General features: G+C 36.2%; 1 protein-coding gene across 1 annotated transcript in view; it reads right to left on the bottom strand.

Annotated features, from left to right (window-relative positions):
* Nucleotides 1-8,131: 8,131 nt before the first annotated feature.
* The window catches only part of LOC119568130, a gene marked incomplete at its 5' end in the record, with an annotated part of 8,357 nt that continues 3,988 nt past the window's right edge, over nucleotides 8,132-12,500 (bottom strand). Inside the window, 3 exon segments of the mRNA XM_037916526.1 lie at nucleotides 8,132-10,330; nucleotides 11,323-11,507; nucleotides 11,970-12,059. Coding sequence (XP_037772454.1) covers nucleotides 10,223-10,330; nucleotides 11,323-11,507; nucleotides 11,970-12,059 — 383 coding nt within the window.

Raw genomic sequence — 12,500 nt, 5'->3', positions numbered from 1 at the left:
CATCACCTATTATAATTATTATTATCATTATCATTTTTGTTGTTGTTGATACTGTGATTATCCTAAAGTCATTATCAATGACAATATACAATAAATGGATAAAAAAAATTCCCGAAAATTAAGGTAGAAGGTAAATAAGTGAGGTAGGTAGGATTAGTAAATGACTTACAAAACCATTTATATTAACTACAATTGGCAAAGCAAATCCTTCACGCAGTGAGAGCATAAGTGTTACAAGTTGACGGTCAAACTAAAAGTAAAACCGGCGCTTTCTTGTCTCGCAATTGGCAAAAAACCACCGGTAAATTGGTTATCGGCGGGAAAATTACCCGCAAATTTTCCTTTTTTCTTCAGCATCTCAGTGGGAAGCCAGATGCACGACAACACATTCATTATACGATTGTGCATTCCTTAGTCAGTGCTTTGGCTTAGAAATAAAATCGCGAAGAATGACGATATGGAAATTAGTATTGGGGAAGGTAGGCTGGACGCTGAGATTTGCGAAATATAATTACTTTGAATGTGTTTGTTCTGAGTTTGAAAAGGAAAAGAAAGGAGAGTTGTCTATTTATCTGTTTCTGAGTCTGTTTCTGAGTTGGTTCATTATTTATTTTCATAGAGAAATTGTAATTAATTTAATAAAGAAAGTAGAATTATTTAAATAAACAAAGTAGAATCATCTCAATGAAGAAAGTAGAATTATTTTAATAAAGAAAAAGAAAAAAAATGCTGATAAAGAAAACGTGATTATTTTGATAAGAAAGTGTAATTAATCAATATCATCAAGCGTAATTAACATAACGCAGAAAGTATAATTAAGTTTAATAAAAACGCATTCTACTCTCGCCAGATGGGAAACTCAAGAAAAGACAGGCTGGCGGCTCCTTGCAATGTGTGGGTTGCCCAGACGATGACGCCGATAACCTGAAACATGATGAAGCGTAAGGAAGGGCAAGTGAGTGATGAGAAAGTGTGATTAGTGCCATTAGTTTGATGAGAAAGTGTGATTAGTGCCATTAGTTTCATGAGAAAGTCTAATTAATATAATTCGTTTAATAAAAAGTTTATTTAGAAAGTGTAATTGGTGTCATTAGCTTGATGAGAAAGTATAGTTAGTATCATTAGCAAGAAAGTGTGATTAGTTTAATAAAAAAGTGCGATTAGTGTCGTTAACTTGATAAGAAAGTGTAATTAGTATCATCAGCATGATAAGAAAGTGTGTTTGATTTAATGAGAAAGTGTGATTACTGACATTAGTTTGATGAGAAAGTGTAATTACTTTAATAAAAAAGTGTGTTGTGTTTAATAAGAAAGTGTCATTAGCTTGATAAGAAAGTGTAATTATCTTAAAAAGAAAATGTGGTTAATTTGATAAGAAAGTGCGATTACTGATCAGCTTGTTAATAAAACGTAATTAGTTTCATAAAAATTAATATGTTTGTGATTAGAAAATGTAAATGATGTAAGAGAGAAAGTAGAAATTGTATAATTTGCTTAATAAGAATCTACAATTCGCTCGAAAGTGCTTAATAAAAATATTAATTAATGTCGATAAAATGTATTCGGTTTAATAAGCAGAGAGTAAATGATGAATTAAAGAAAATGTGATAATTTCTAATATAAAAGTGTAATTTAAAACGGTAATGAAAAACGCAAATCAGGAAAATAATGTAATTAATATAATTAAGACTATGGTTACAAAAGGAAAGGTGTAAATGCTAATATAAAGATAGTAAATGAGATGATATGGCTCGTGTTGCAAGACAGTATATGAAGATAATAGATAAGAGAGTGTAATTACAACAGTGAGTAAGATAGTGTTATGGGAGGAAGATAATGAAAAAGATAGTGAAGGAGAAAGGGCACGATCTCATATTGTGAATCTGTCAACGAATCAATTATTTTGGAGAGAGATCATTCATGCATGCATTTATTCATTTATTCATCAATATTCCTAAAATTCAAAGGACGCGAAAAATGCGTTTTGCCTGGATTTCCGTGAGACTTAAGTTGATCAGAAGTTTTTTTTTTCTTTTGACACGTGTAATCTGTACCGAAAATAGAGCGAGGAGAGAGAGAGAGAGAGAGAGAGAGAGAGAGAGAGAGAGAGAGAGAGAGAGAGAGAGAGAGAGAGAGAGACAGAGAGAGAAGAGAGAGGGAGAGAGGGAGAGAGAGAGAGAGAGAGAGAAGAGAGAGAGAGAGAGAGAGAGAGAGAGAGGAGAGAGAGAGAGAGAGAGAGAGAGAGAGAGAAGAGAGAAGAGAGAGAGAGAGAGAGGGGGGGAGGGAGAGGGGGGGGAAGAGAGGGAAGAGAGAGAGAGAGAGAGAGAGAGAGGAGAGAGAGAGGAGAGAGGGGAGAGAGGAGGAGAGAGAGAGGAGAGAGAGAAGAGAGAGAGAGGAGAGAGGAGAGATGAGAGAGAGAGAGAGAGAGAGGGAGAGAGAGGGAGAGAGAGAGAGAGAGAGAGAGAGAGAAATAGTACATCGTATCATGATGAAAATTTTGTTCAAATATATAGATAAGAAAGTCAATTATAGTAAAATGATTTTTAATGCAAGAATGGTGTATGTGATTTGATTATACTGATGGTGTTTTCATTTACAAGATATTAGTTCATCTTGCTGAATCTTTGTTAAAAAAAATGAAAAATAAAAAAATAAAAAAATAAATAAATAGATAAATAGATAAATAAGTAAATAAATAAATAAATAAATAAATAAATAAATAAATAAATAAATAAAATAAATATATATAAATAAATAAAAAATATATATATATTCTGAATAATTATTTTTTCATACAAACATACACACATGCTACCACACTGACATTCAGACACATATGAACAAGGACGCATGCAAAGACACACACCAATCTGAAAACTTTAGCCACTCAGTCGAAATCTAGGCCGCACTTTCTCAGACAATCTAACCTGCACTCAAACAGATAAAGCACTTAAAATATTTACCCTTCCTTGCCCTCTGACTTAAACTCAGACAGAGTAATTAAATAAATCGAATATTTTCCGCTTTTCCTCCTCACCTAAACTCAAATCAAACGCTCTTCAAACATTTCCGCTCTCTCGTCCCCTAAAACTCGAGACGAATTCGGACAGCTCAAACGCTCTTTAAATATCCCCCCCCCCCCTCCTTATAACCCTCTCTTCCAGGTCGTTGTCCAGGAAGTATACACACTGGTGGAAAGAGAAGCCGGCGTGACAAGAGCTCCGGTTCCCACTGACAGCGGAGAGAACGAACCCCAGACTTTTGTCTTTGTGTCGACTGACTTCGAGACAAACACCGAGAAGCTCCTGGTGATCATCCAAGGGAGCGAAGCGAAGCGGGGCAGTGGTCGCGCAGTTGCTGGAGTTCAGTGTCTGTCGTTCTGGTTTATATGTTTGTTGTTGGGGTTTTTGTTAGTTGCCGTGGTTCAATGTTTGTTGTTTGGGTTCAGTGGATTTTAGTGTTAGTTGCTGGGGTTCTTGCTAGTTGTTGGGGTTCATGTTAGTTGCTGTGGTGCAATGTTTGTTGTTGGGGTTCAGTGTTTGTTGGGCTTCATGATAGTTGCTAAGGTTCAATGTTACTTGTTAGGGTCGTTGTAAGGTGCTCGGGTTTAATGTTTGTTGTTGGGATTCGGTGTTTTTGTTGGGGTTCGTGTTATTTGCTGGGGTTCAGTGTTAGTTGCCGGGGTTCAATGTTTATTGTTGGGGTTCATGTTAGTTGCTGAGGTTCTTCTTATTTGCTGGGGTTAAACAAGTGTCTTTCCGCTACCATGTTTCTGGCATGGGTAAAGCATCTGTGTTTACAGGCATATATTACATAACAATACATGTGTGCCCTTCTTCCTTTTGCTTGCCTTATGCTTGATATGCATGCATTAATATTTATTGATATGTTAGCATTTTTTTCTATTTCTCTCTCCAGTGTATGACAGTATCTAGAAAAAAAAGTTTCATTCATCTTAAGTAATCTCGAAGGCAACTAAAGAATTTTCAAACTTTTCAAAAGATGTTCTTTCACTAACGAACCATTACATTTTTTTTGCCTCAATTTTTAGTTGGGTGATACATTTTGGAATACAAATACTTAGGAATTTTTCAGGCTGACCATCAACGACGGCATCGACTCGGACACCCAGATCCCATACATGCAAATTGCACAGAGAGAAGGCTATGCTGTACTGGTGATGCATCTCATTGATAATTCTCGGATCGTTCAAAACCGGAAACAGGTCATATAAGTATGATTTTGTTTTATTACATAAGTATCTGTGTCTGCCTTTCTGTCCATCTATCTATTTATGTATTCCTCCATCTATGTATCTATCTGCTGAGACTATAAAAACTATAAAAGTAATTTTCTTGTGGAGCCATCTATGTGCAAACGAATTTTATAAACCAAACCTACAAGAGATACCACAACTACCCGGTACCAGCGGGTTGAGTGAGGATCCCATATAAACGCAGAGCACTTAATTTCATATCTTATATTTGCAGACATGAGTACCCTCTCCGTATTTCAGATCAAGACATAGAATTTGTAAACTACACTAATTATACAGTCCTCTGGGTTCAAGTTCCTGCTAAGAGTTAGCTCAAAGTACTAAGGGGAACTAAGGGGGCAAAGCCGCTATATAACTTGGAAGCGAGTGTATTACTGATATTTCTCGACCCCCCCCCCAAAAAAAAAAAAAAAAAAATCTCTGATATCACGCCCTCCCCACCAATCGGGACGGATATCGTAGCTGCGCTTCGTTTGCGAAGGAAATGAGTGATAGATTCGTTCGAAATACGACGAAACCTATTGGGAAATTATATTGCTCATCGGGAAATCGGTGTCAGGCGTCATTTACAAAATAACTGATTTTTATATATTGTTTGCTTCTTGATTTCTATATTTGTCAGCGGGAATACGCTAAATGAAAATGAAAGACTGTAATGCAAACTGACAGGCAAGTTGCTCATCACCCATGAGTCAGTTGAATAGATTTTGGAGGTTAATTTTAGTCGGTATTTGAGTGTAAGATGAAAGTAGAGGAATCCTCATTAATTAAAGGCTGACACATCACAGAAAATGGGTCTGCCACGACATCCATTTTTTTTTGTTTATATATATATATATGTATATATATATATATATATATATATATATATATATATATATATATATATATATATATTTACATGTATGTATATATATATATTTTTTTTTTTGGGGGGGGAGGGGATGTTGCATTTTCTTGCTGATAGCTTTTGATTTGTAATGCTATGGTTAATAAATATTTGAATTTCTTTCTGAATCTGTATCACGCCTTATCCCCCGTCTTTTATTCTTAACTTTTTCCTACTTTTATTTTTTCCTCATCTTTATCAGTTGCTTAACGCCAACCCATCTCTTTCTCCATTCTCCTCTTCTCTCTTCCTCCACCCTTCTTCCTCCTTCTCTCCCTGACCCTCCTCTCTTCCTTTGTCTCCCCTCTTTCGCCTCTCCATCCACTCCCTTTATCCGTCTTGCCCCACTTACTCTTCATCTCCTTCCCCCCACCACTTCCTTCACCTCCCTCACCCCATCACTCTTTCATTTTCGTTTAACATCCCTTCCCATTCTCTTTATCCCAATTCCCTCATTTCCCTCCTCCTATCTCTCCTCTCAATCCACTCGCCTCATTTCCCTCCTCATTTCACTTCCGTTCTCTCTTCCCCCACGGCCATTTTCTTCAATTATTTATCTATATATGTCTATATCTATCAATAAACATCAACTAAATCATGTATATTGTACATCATACTGTGCGTGTATGTGTGTGTGTGTGTGTGTGTGTGTGTGTGTGTGTAATAGACACACAAACACACACACACACACACACACACACACACACACACACACACACACACACACACACACACATATATATATATATATATATATATATATATATATATATATATATATATATATATATATATATATATACATGTATATATGTATGAATGTGCGCGTGAACATTAGGCCATACATATCAAACACGCACACATCAGGCAGACGAGCCACTAGTAAGACGTACAACCATCTTCCGCACAGCATTACCTATGTATGAGTAGCCTCGGGTTTGGTGACGCGAGTTGATAAATTATTCATATTATATTGACGTTCTTTGTCACGCGTGCATCGGCTCTCTGTGGAAAAAATCCCATCACTATGAACTGTTATTTGGTTTTACAATACAGTGAATTGGATCTGAATACGAAGAAGCTGTATTTTTTGTTTATTGAAAATGTTCTGCTGTGTCAACATCTAAGGTCATTGTCGACGATTACAAAATATAGCAATAGGGTGGGACTTAACGGCGAAGAATTTTGGTTCATAAGGCGATGTTTGTGGATTCCCCGAATGATTAATGGTCAATACAAATAAATGTGCCAAGGGTCATATAGCATTATGATATGTGGCGAAAAAGGGTAAACAATAATCATAGACTAGGATAAGAGGACAGAAGAAGGGAGTGAAGAAAAGAAGGAAAAGGAGAGAGGGAGCAGAAAAGACCGTGCAGAATTAGTTGAGGCGAGAGCTGAGGTCCAAGCCCGGCTGATCCCTATATTGGGCCTCAGTCCCCGAAGCCCCCATGACAACAGCGAGCGAGGGATTGGGGAGTGAAGGCGCTGTACACTGCTGTATTTTGAGCGTATATAATGTTTTCTTTATTCAGTGCCGTATTTAATTACTCTTAGTCATAATAATATTATAATCATTATTATTATTGTTATTATCAATTTTGATATTATCAATATTACTAGTTATGATCAGTATTGGTATTATTAGCACTGCTATTGTTATTATCAATATCGTAATTATTATTATTATCATTATCTTCATTATTATTATTTGAAGTACAAGTTAATGTTGATGTTTGTAATCGTCATTACTGTTTGTTACTCTTATCTTTCATTATGATCCCCCATTTTATCCTCAGTTATAACATTGACTATCAAAATCATGGTAGCCTACTTGGGTAAAGTAAATCTCTCTCTTTCTCTTCCATCACTATTATGTGTATAATTAAATCTATCTCCTCATGTATCTCTAACGCTGTCAAATGCACGATCAGCCATGTTCGAAAATATCGGATGTGTATTTACAATATATTTTCTACACAGATCCCTCGATCCCTCCTTAAAAATATTAGATTTCAGATCGTAATCTTATAGAAACTGAAGTCAAGTCATATACCCTCCCTCCCGCAAAATAAATAAATAAATAAATAGAATAGATAAATAAATAAGTAAATGAATAAGTAATGCAATATTTTTTTTCTCCCAAATCTATTGTCACAGTGTATGTAGATAGACCTTCACCCCGTTTCCATTTTCATTCAGAACGCGCTAAATATAATCCTGAAAGTAATGGTAAAATAAAATGTCAGACCAATGAGAATATACTTTATTATTTTTTCTTTACAATGCCTCGAGTGGTTCCACGTGCATTCTTCAAAAAAGACACACCACAGACCCTTTTCATAAACACAGCTGCTGACTGTATTGATGATTTGAGCTTCTTCTCCACAAAGAGAGGTTACAGTTTATTGTTTTTCTTAAGACATGAAAGAGTTTTATCAAAATATATCTTACATGTATTCGTTTCGATTCATATTTCAATTAACCGATATCAAAAGAATAAGAGGGATTTTTTTTTTGACAGTGACTCATATATGGTGATTTGTGTAGTTACACGGACGGGGAAAAAGTAAAATTGTGCTCCGATGTATTTACACTGAGGAACGAGGTCACGAAGTTGGGTCGAAATGAAATGACAAAATGACCGCAATATTCTGTCATGTATATGTAGATCGTTATTACTTCTTCCTTAACTTTGTATTCCGTTCATAGAATCTTTACACAGCGGATACCATCAGTCTTGAATTGGTTAAAAGTGGATATATTTTCAGGTTTTACCTTCGTTTCCGACAAACACATCATTCCTTTATTATGTCACAACATTCTCTTTTGCTCTTTTGTTGTCGTGGTTGACTTTTACAAATCTTCCATTGTACGCATATATATATATATATATATATATATATATATATATATATATATATATATATATATATATATATATATATATATATATTGTTACGTTTTCAATAACGTGTTATATCATACTCAAAGTGATTTTTTAAAATGTCTATAATGCCTCTGAGGCCCATTTCAGACGCATCAATTTTTCACCGTACGCCGTCGACGGTACCATGCTTTTAAATAACCATTGGATCAAAAAGCACTTTTAGATGGGTCAGACATGATAAACCCCGTCCTTGGCCGCCTTTATCATTAACATACCCTTTTTTCCAACGCATTAATTATTTTCATCCTCGTTCTTAAAAACACACACAATGCTATAATCCGTTTCAGATGCATCGATTTTTTTCCCATCCGGCATACTTTCAATTATAACCTCTGGAAAGGCTGCCGTGCCCTTTTCACGAATGTATCTGAAAGAAACCTATAAATAAATGTGTGATCATCGCCATCCCCCGTGGAGGTATCATGCCGTCCACGGCAAACGAAGAAAAATCGATGTGTGTGAAACGATGTCAACCTCTTCTGCCGCTAAACATCATGTGAAGTCGTATACAATATCCGTATTTGAATCGTTAATCTATCTTTAATTTGTACAGTGATGAAAGATCCCGCCTTTTACTCTGAGATTTAACAAAAAATTGTGAATTATATATATACTGTAGATAGAGAAAGATATATAGAAGTAGACGGTTACACACACATCCATACCTACATTCCTTTGACTTACTGATCTTTTTAAAAGAAGGCAGGTGATGCATTATACCATCACGACAAACCACATATATTTAGAATCAACAAAATGCGTTGGTAAATTCTGTACACTCTCTAACTTTGATCAGTTCATTAATGTACCTAAACACATAGACCCAGACAGAGAAAACGAATTGTATGATATAAAATTAAGAATACTGGATACATCGATCAGTTATTTATAGTCCCTCTTAGCAAAGAAGCGACTGTGTTTGAATAGAGCTCATGTTCTTTTTTCGTTTCAATCTTGTTTATCTATTCGTTCACTTATTTTATAAAGAAAGGATGATGATGACCAGAAAAAAGTGATATATGAGCGTTTTCAAAATTATCAAACATTAAACAAGTTTGGCCTGGATGGTGCCGACAAGTTCACCAAAGAGAACGGGAGTCGATGCCAGTGTATAAATGCTCTGTTCATTCACGTATGATAACTAGGTGGACATGGCGGTCGCCTTGGTATGTGGACATAAATTGGGGTTGTTACTAGTGGGCACGAAGCTTGACAAGGATTGGTGGACATAATCTGGATGAGTATAGGTGGATATAAAGCTCGGATTGGTGGACAAAAGGCTTGCCTGGGATTGGTGGTCACGAAGCATGCTTGGGATTGGTGGACACAAAGCTTGTCTGGGATTGGTGGACACAAAGCTTGCCTGAGATTGGTGGACACAAAGCTTGCCTGGGATTGGTGGACACAAAGCTTGCCTGGGATTGGTGGACACAAAGCTTGCCTGGGATTGGTGGACACAAAGCTTGCCTGGGATTGGTGGACACAAAGCTTGCCTGGGATTGGTGGACACAAAGCTTGCCTGGGCTTGGTGGACACAAAGCTTGCCTGGGATTGGTGGACACAAAGCTTGCCTGGGATTGGTGGACACAAAGCTTGCCTGGGATTGGTGGACACAAAGCTTGCCTGGGATTGGTGGACACAAAGCTTGCCTGGGATTGGTGGATATGAAACTTGACTGGTATTGGTAGATGCAATTCTGGGTTAGTATCAGTGAACAGAAAGCTCGCTTGGGATTGGTGAACACAAAACGCAATTAGAATGGCGGGTACAAATCTATGGGGTAGAAATAGGGATATTACATAATATAAGCTAAATCATATTTCCTTAGATTTGTAAAACATTCCACATCCAAGTTGACTGCATACAAATTTACAAATTACAAAACTACAATAAAAAATAGCTGTATATTCACCATGCTCCTCATTAATAAACAACTGGAATTTAATCATTTTTATGCCACCAGCTATAAGAAATGAGTGAACAGACTAATAAGATACACTGATGACTTCCGCGCACAGAAAAAATATATATATACATATACACACACTTATATATATGTGTATATATATAATATCGCCAAAAATAATTACACAACTCTCGAGGAACATCAGAATTCTTGTATGTCATCTTCTGATATATCTTCTGCAATGAATTTATCTCCTTCCTCCTCGAAAAGTGAAGACACGACGGTCACAGGGCCTTCCTTTGGCATTACCTGTAGAAAAGAGACAAAAGGTATACGTGATGAATTGATCGACATTTCTGTAGTCTGTATTATATCATTGGTTAATATTTCTCGTATTTGTATGTGTTTTTTTAAAAATAGTTTGTCTATTTTTAGGAAGTATATAATCTTGTTTATGTAAGCCAATGTTATTTTACACCTATCATTCATGTCATCAGTATCATAATTGTTAGCATATAAATATACGTATAAATCGGGTAACAAGGGAAGGCTCAAGGGTCTTATAATTTAGAATTCTTTGTCGTCTAAAAAATCTAAAAAGAAATTTCGTTGCTTTTATGCTATGCACATGTGAGCTAGTTTTTTTCTACTTTAATATTCGTTGAAGGACGATCCAGTAAAGGGGGTTAGGTTTGCTAAGATTAGACATACTGAGTTTGGTTTGCAAAGGCCATGTTGCATGTTGATTAGGAGTCCTTATAGTTTATCACGGAAATCAATTCTTCAGAATTAATTTTTATATGCGAGGCCCTGTTTGAGATAATAACAAAGGCAAAAAAGTAAATAAATAAAAAATTAAAATGTTGATGATAATAAATGATAATGATAATAATAATGATAATATGAATGTATATGTAGGTCCAGAATATCATTTGCTTATAAAAACAAACTTTATCTAAGTCGCAAGGGTCTTGAATTCAGAGATAAACACGTAATAAAAACAACAAAATGATTTGATATTTCTAAATTTCGCCCAAGCCAACAGTGAAACGATTAATAATGATAATAACAATCAAAATAATGATAACGATAATAATAGTGATAATCAAAATAATATTAATAATGATAATGATCATAATAATGGTTATGATAATGATGAAGATGAATATGAAGATGATGAAAATGAAGATGAAGATGAAAATGAAGATAAAAGACAGATAAAAGATAAAAGATGAGGAACAAAATAATACAAATATATGCCAACAGCAGCAAAAGGCACCGCCACCAGCAACAGCAACAACCTGCACAGGAGCCCGAGGTTTCTGCGTCGGCTCACTTTCCTCCGGAGACTGCGACGAGAGACGAGACGGAGGCGGAGACGCTTCCTCCTTGGTGCTGAGGAGGAGGGCGGCGGTCGGGTTGGCCGGCGGCGCGTTCTGGGAGCCCGTGACGGAGAACCTGTGGACGCTGCAGAATTGGTCGTGACCTGGAGGAGGAGGAGGAGGAGGAGGGAGGGGGGGGAGAGAAAAAAAAAACGTGATTTATTATTATTATTACTTTTTATTAGATTGGATAATAATAATAATTACTTTCATTATGATAACAACATGAATGACTACGAATACTAAACCCTCAAATTAACTAATCTGAAGCCAACCCAAACGGAACTAGCTTTAGGAAGAGTATAAATCCAATGTACCCAAAGCTAAAGAAGGTGGCTGTAGTGGTGGACACATTATAATTTTTATCATTATCATCATTATCATTTTATCATTTCATCATTATCATAATTATCATGGTATCATTATCACCGTTACCATTTTATCATTATCATCTTTATCATTTTATCATTATCATTATCATCATATTTATCAAGACAAAGTTTCTGTAGTTAGCTCTGGGAAACAAGGCTAAATCTGGGCAGTATAACCAAGGGGCCTCGACGTACCTTCCATAATGGTAAACCTGAGGTGTGCGGCTGAGATCTGTTCCGGCGAAAGCACTGTGCTCTGTAACTTCCCCTCAGCGTGGTTCAACTCTGCCGTTTTTGCAATAGGCAGGAGAAAGATTGGTGTGAGAATTGTGTGGGTGGATGCTTGTTTTTTTTTGCTATTGTTGTTGTTTTTCTATGTGTGGGTTGTGTTTATTTGTTTGTTTGACAGGGGGAGAGAAAGGAAAGGAGGGAGGGAGGAAAAAAGAGAAATATAGAGGGAGGAAAGGAGAGAGGAAGGGAAGAAAGAAATGAGAATGAGGGAGGTAAGGAGAGAGAGAGAGAGAGAGAGAGAGAGAGAGAGAGAGAGAGAGAGAGAGAGAGAGAGAGAGAGAGAGATGGAGGCAGAGACAGCGTGTGTTTGTCTTTTATTGCTTGAAATTGCTTCTCCATCACCTTAATGACTATAACATTTAATTCAACAAGACAGACACAATTGCAGTATCATAAAAACTCCATCCTTGAGAAAATAATAACAATGGGTTCCTT

Source organism: Penaeus monodon, chromosome 43, assembly GCF_015228065.2.
Source record: "Penaeus monodon isolate SGIC_2016 chromosome 43, NSTDA_Pmon_1, whole genome shotgun sequence".
Taxonomy (NCBI): Eukaryota; Metazoa; Arthropoda; class Malacostraca; order Decapoda; family Penaeidae; genus Penaeus; species Penaeus monodon.
This window is presented reverse-complemented; position numbering and strand designations above follow the sequence as displayed.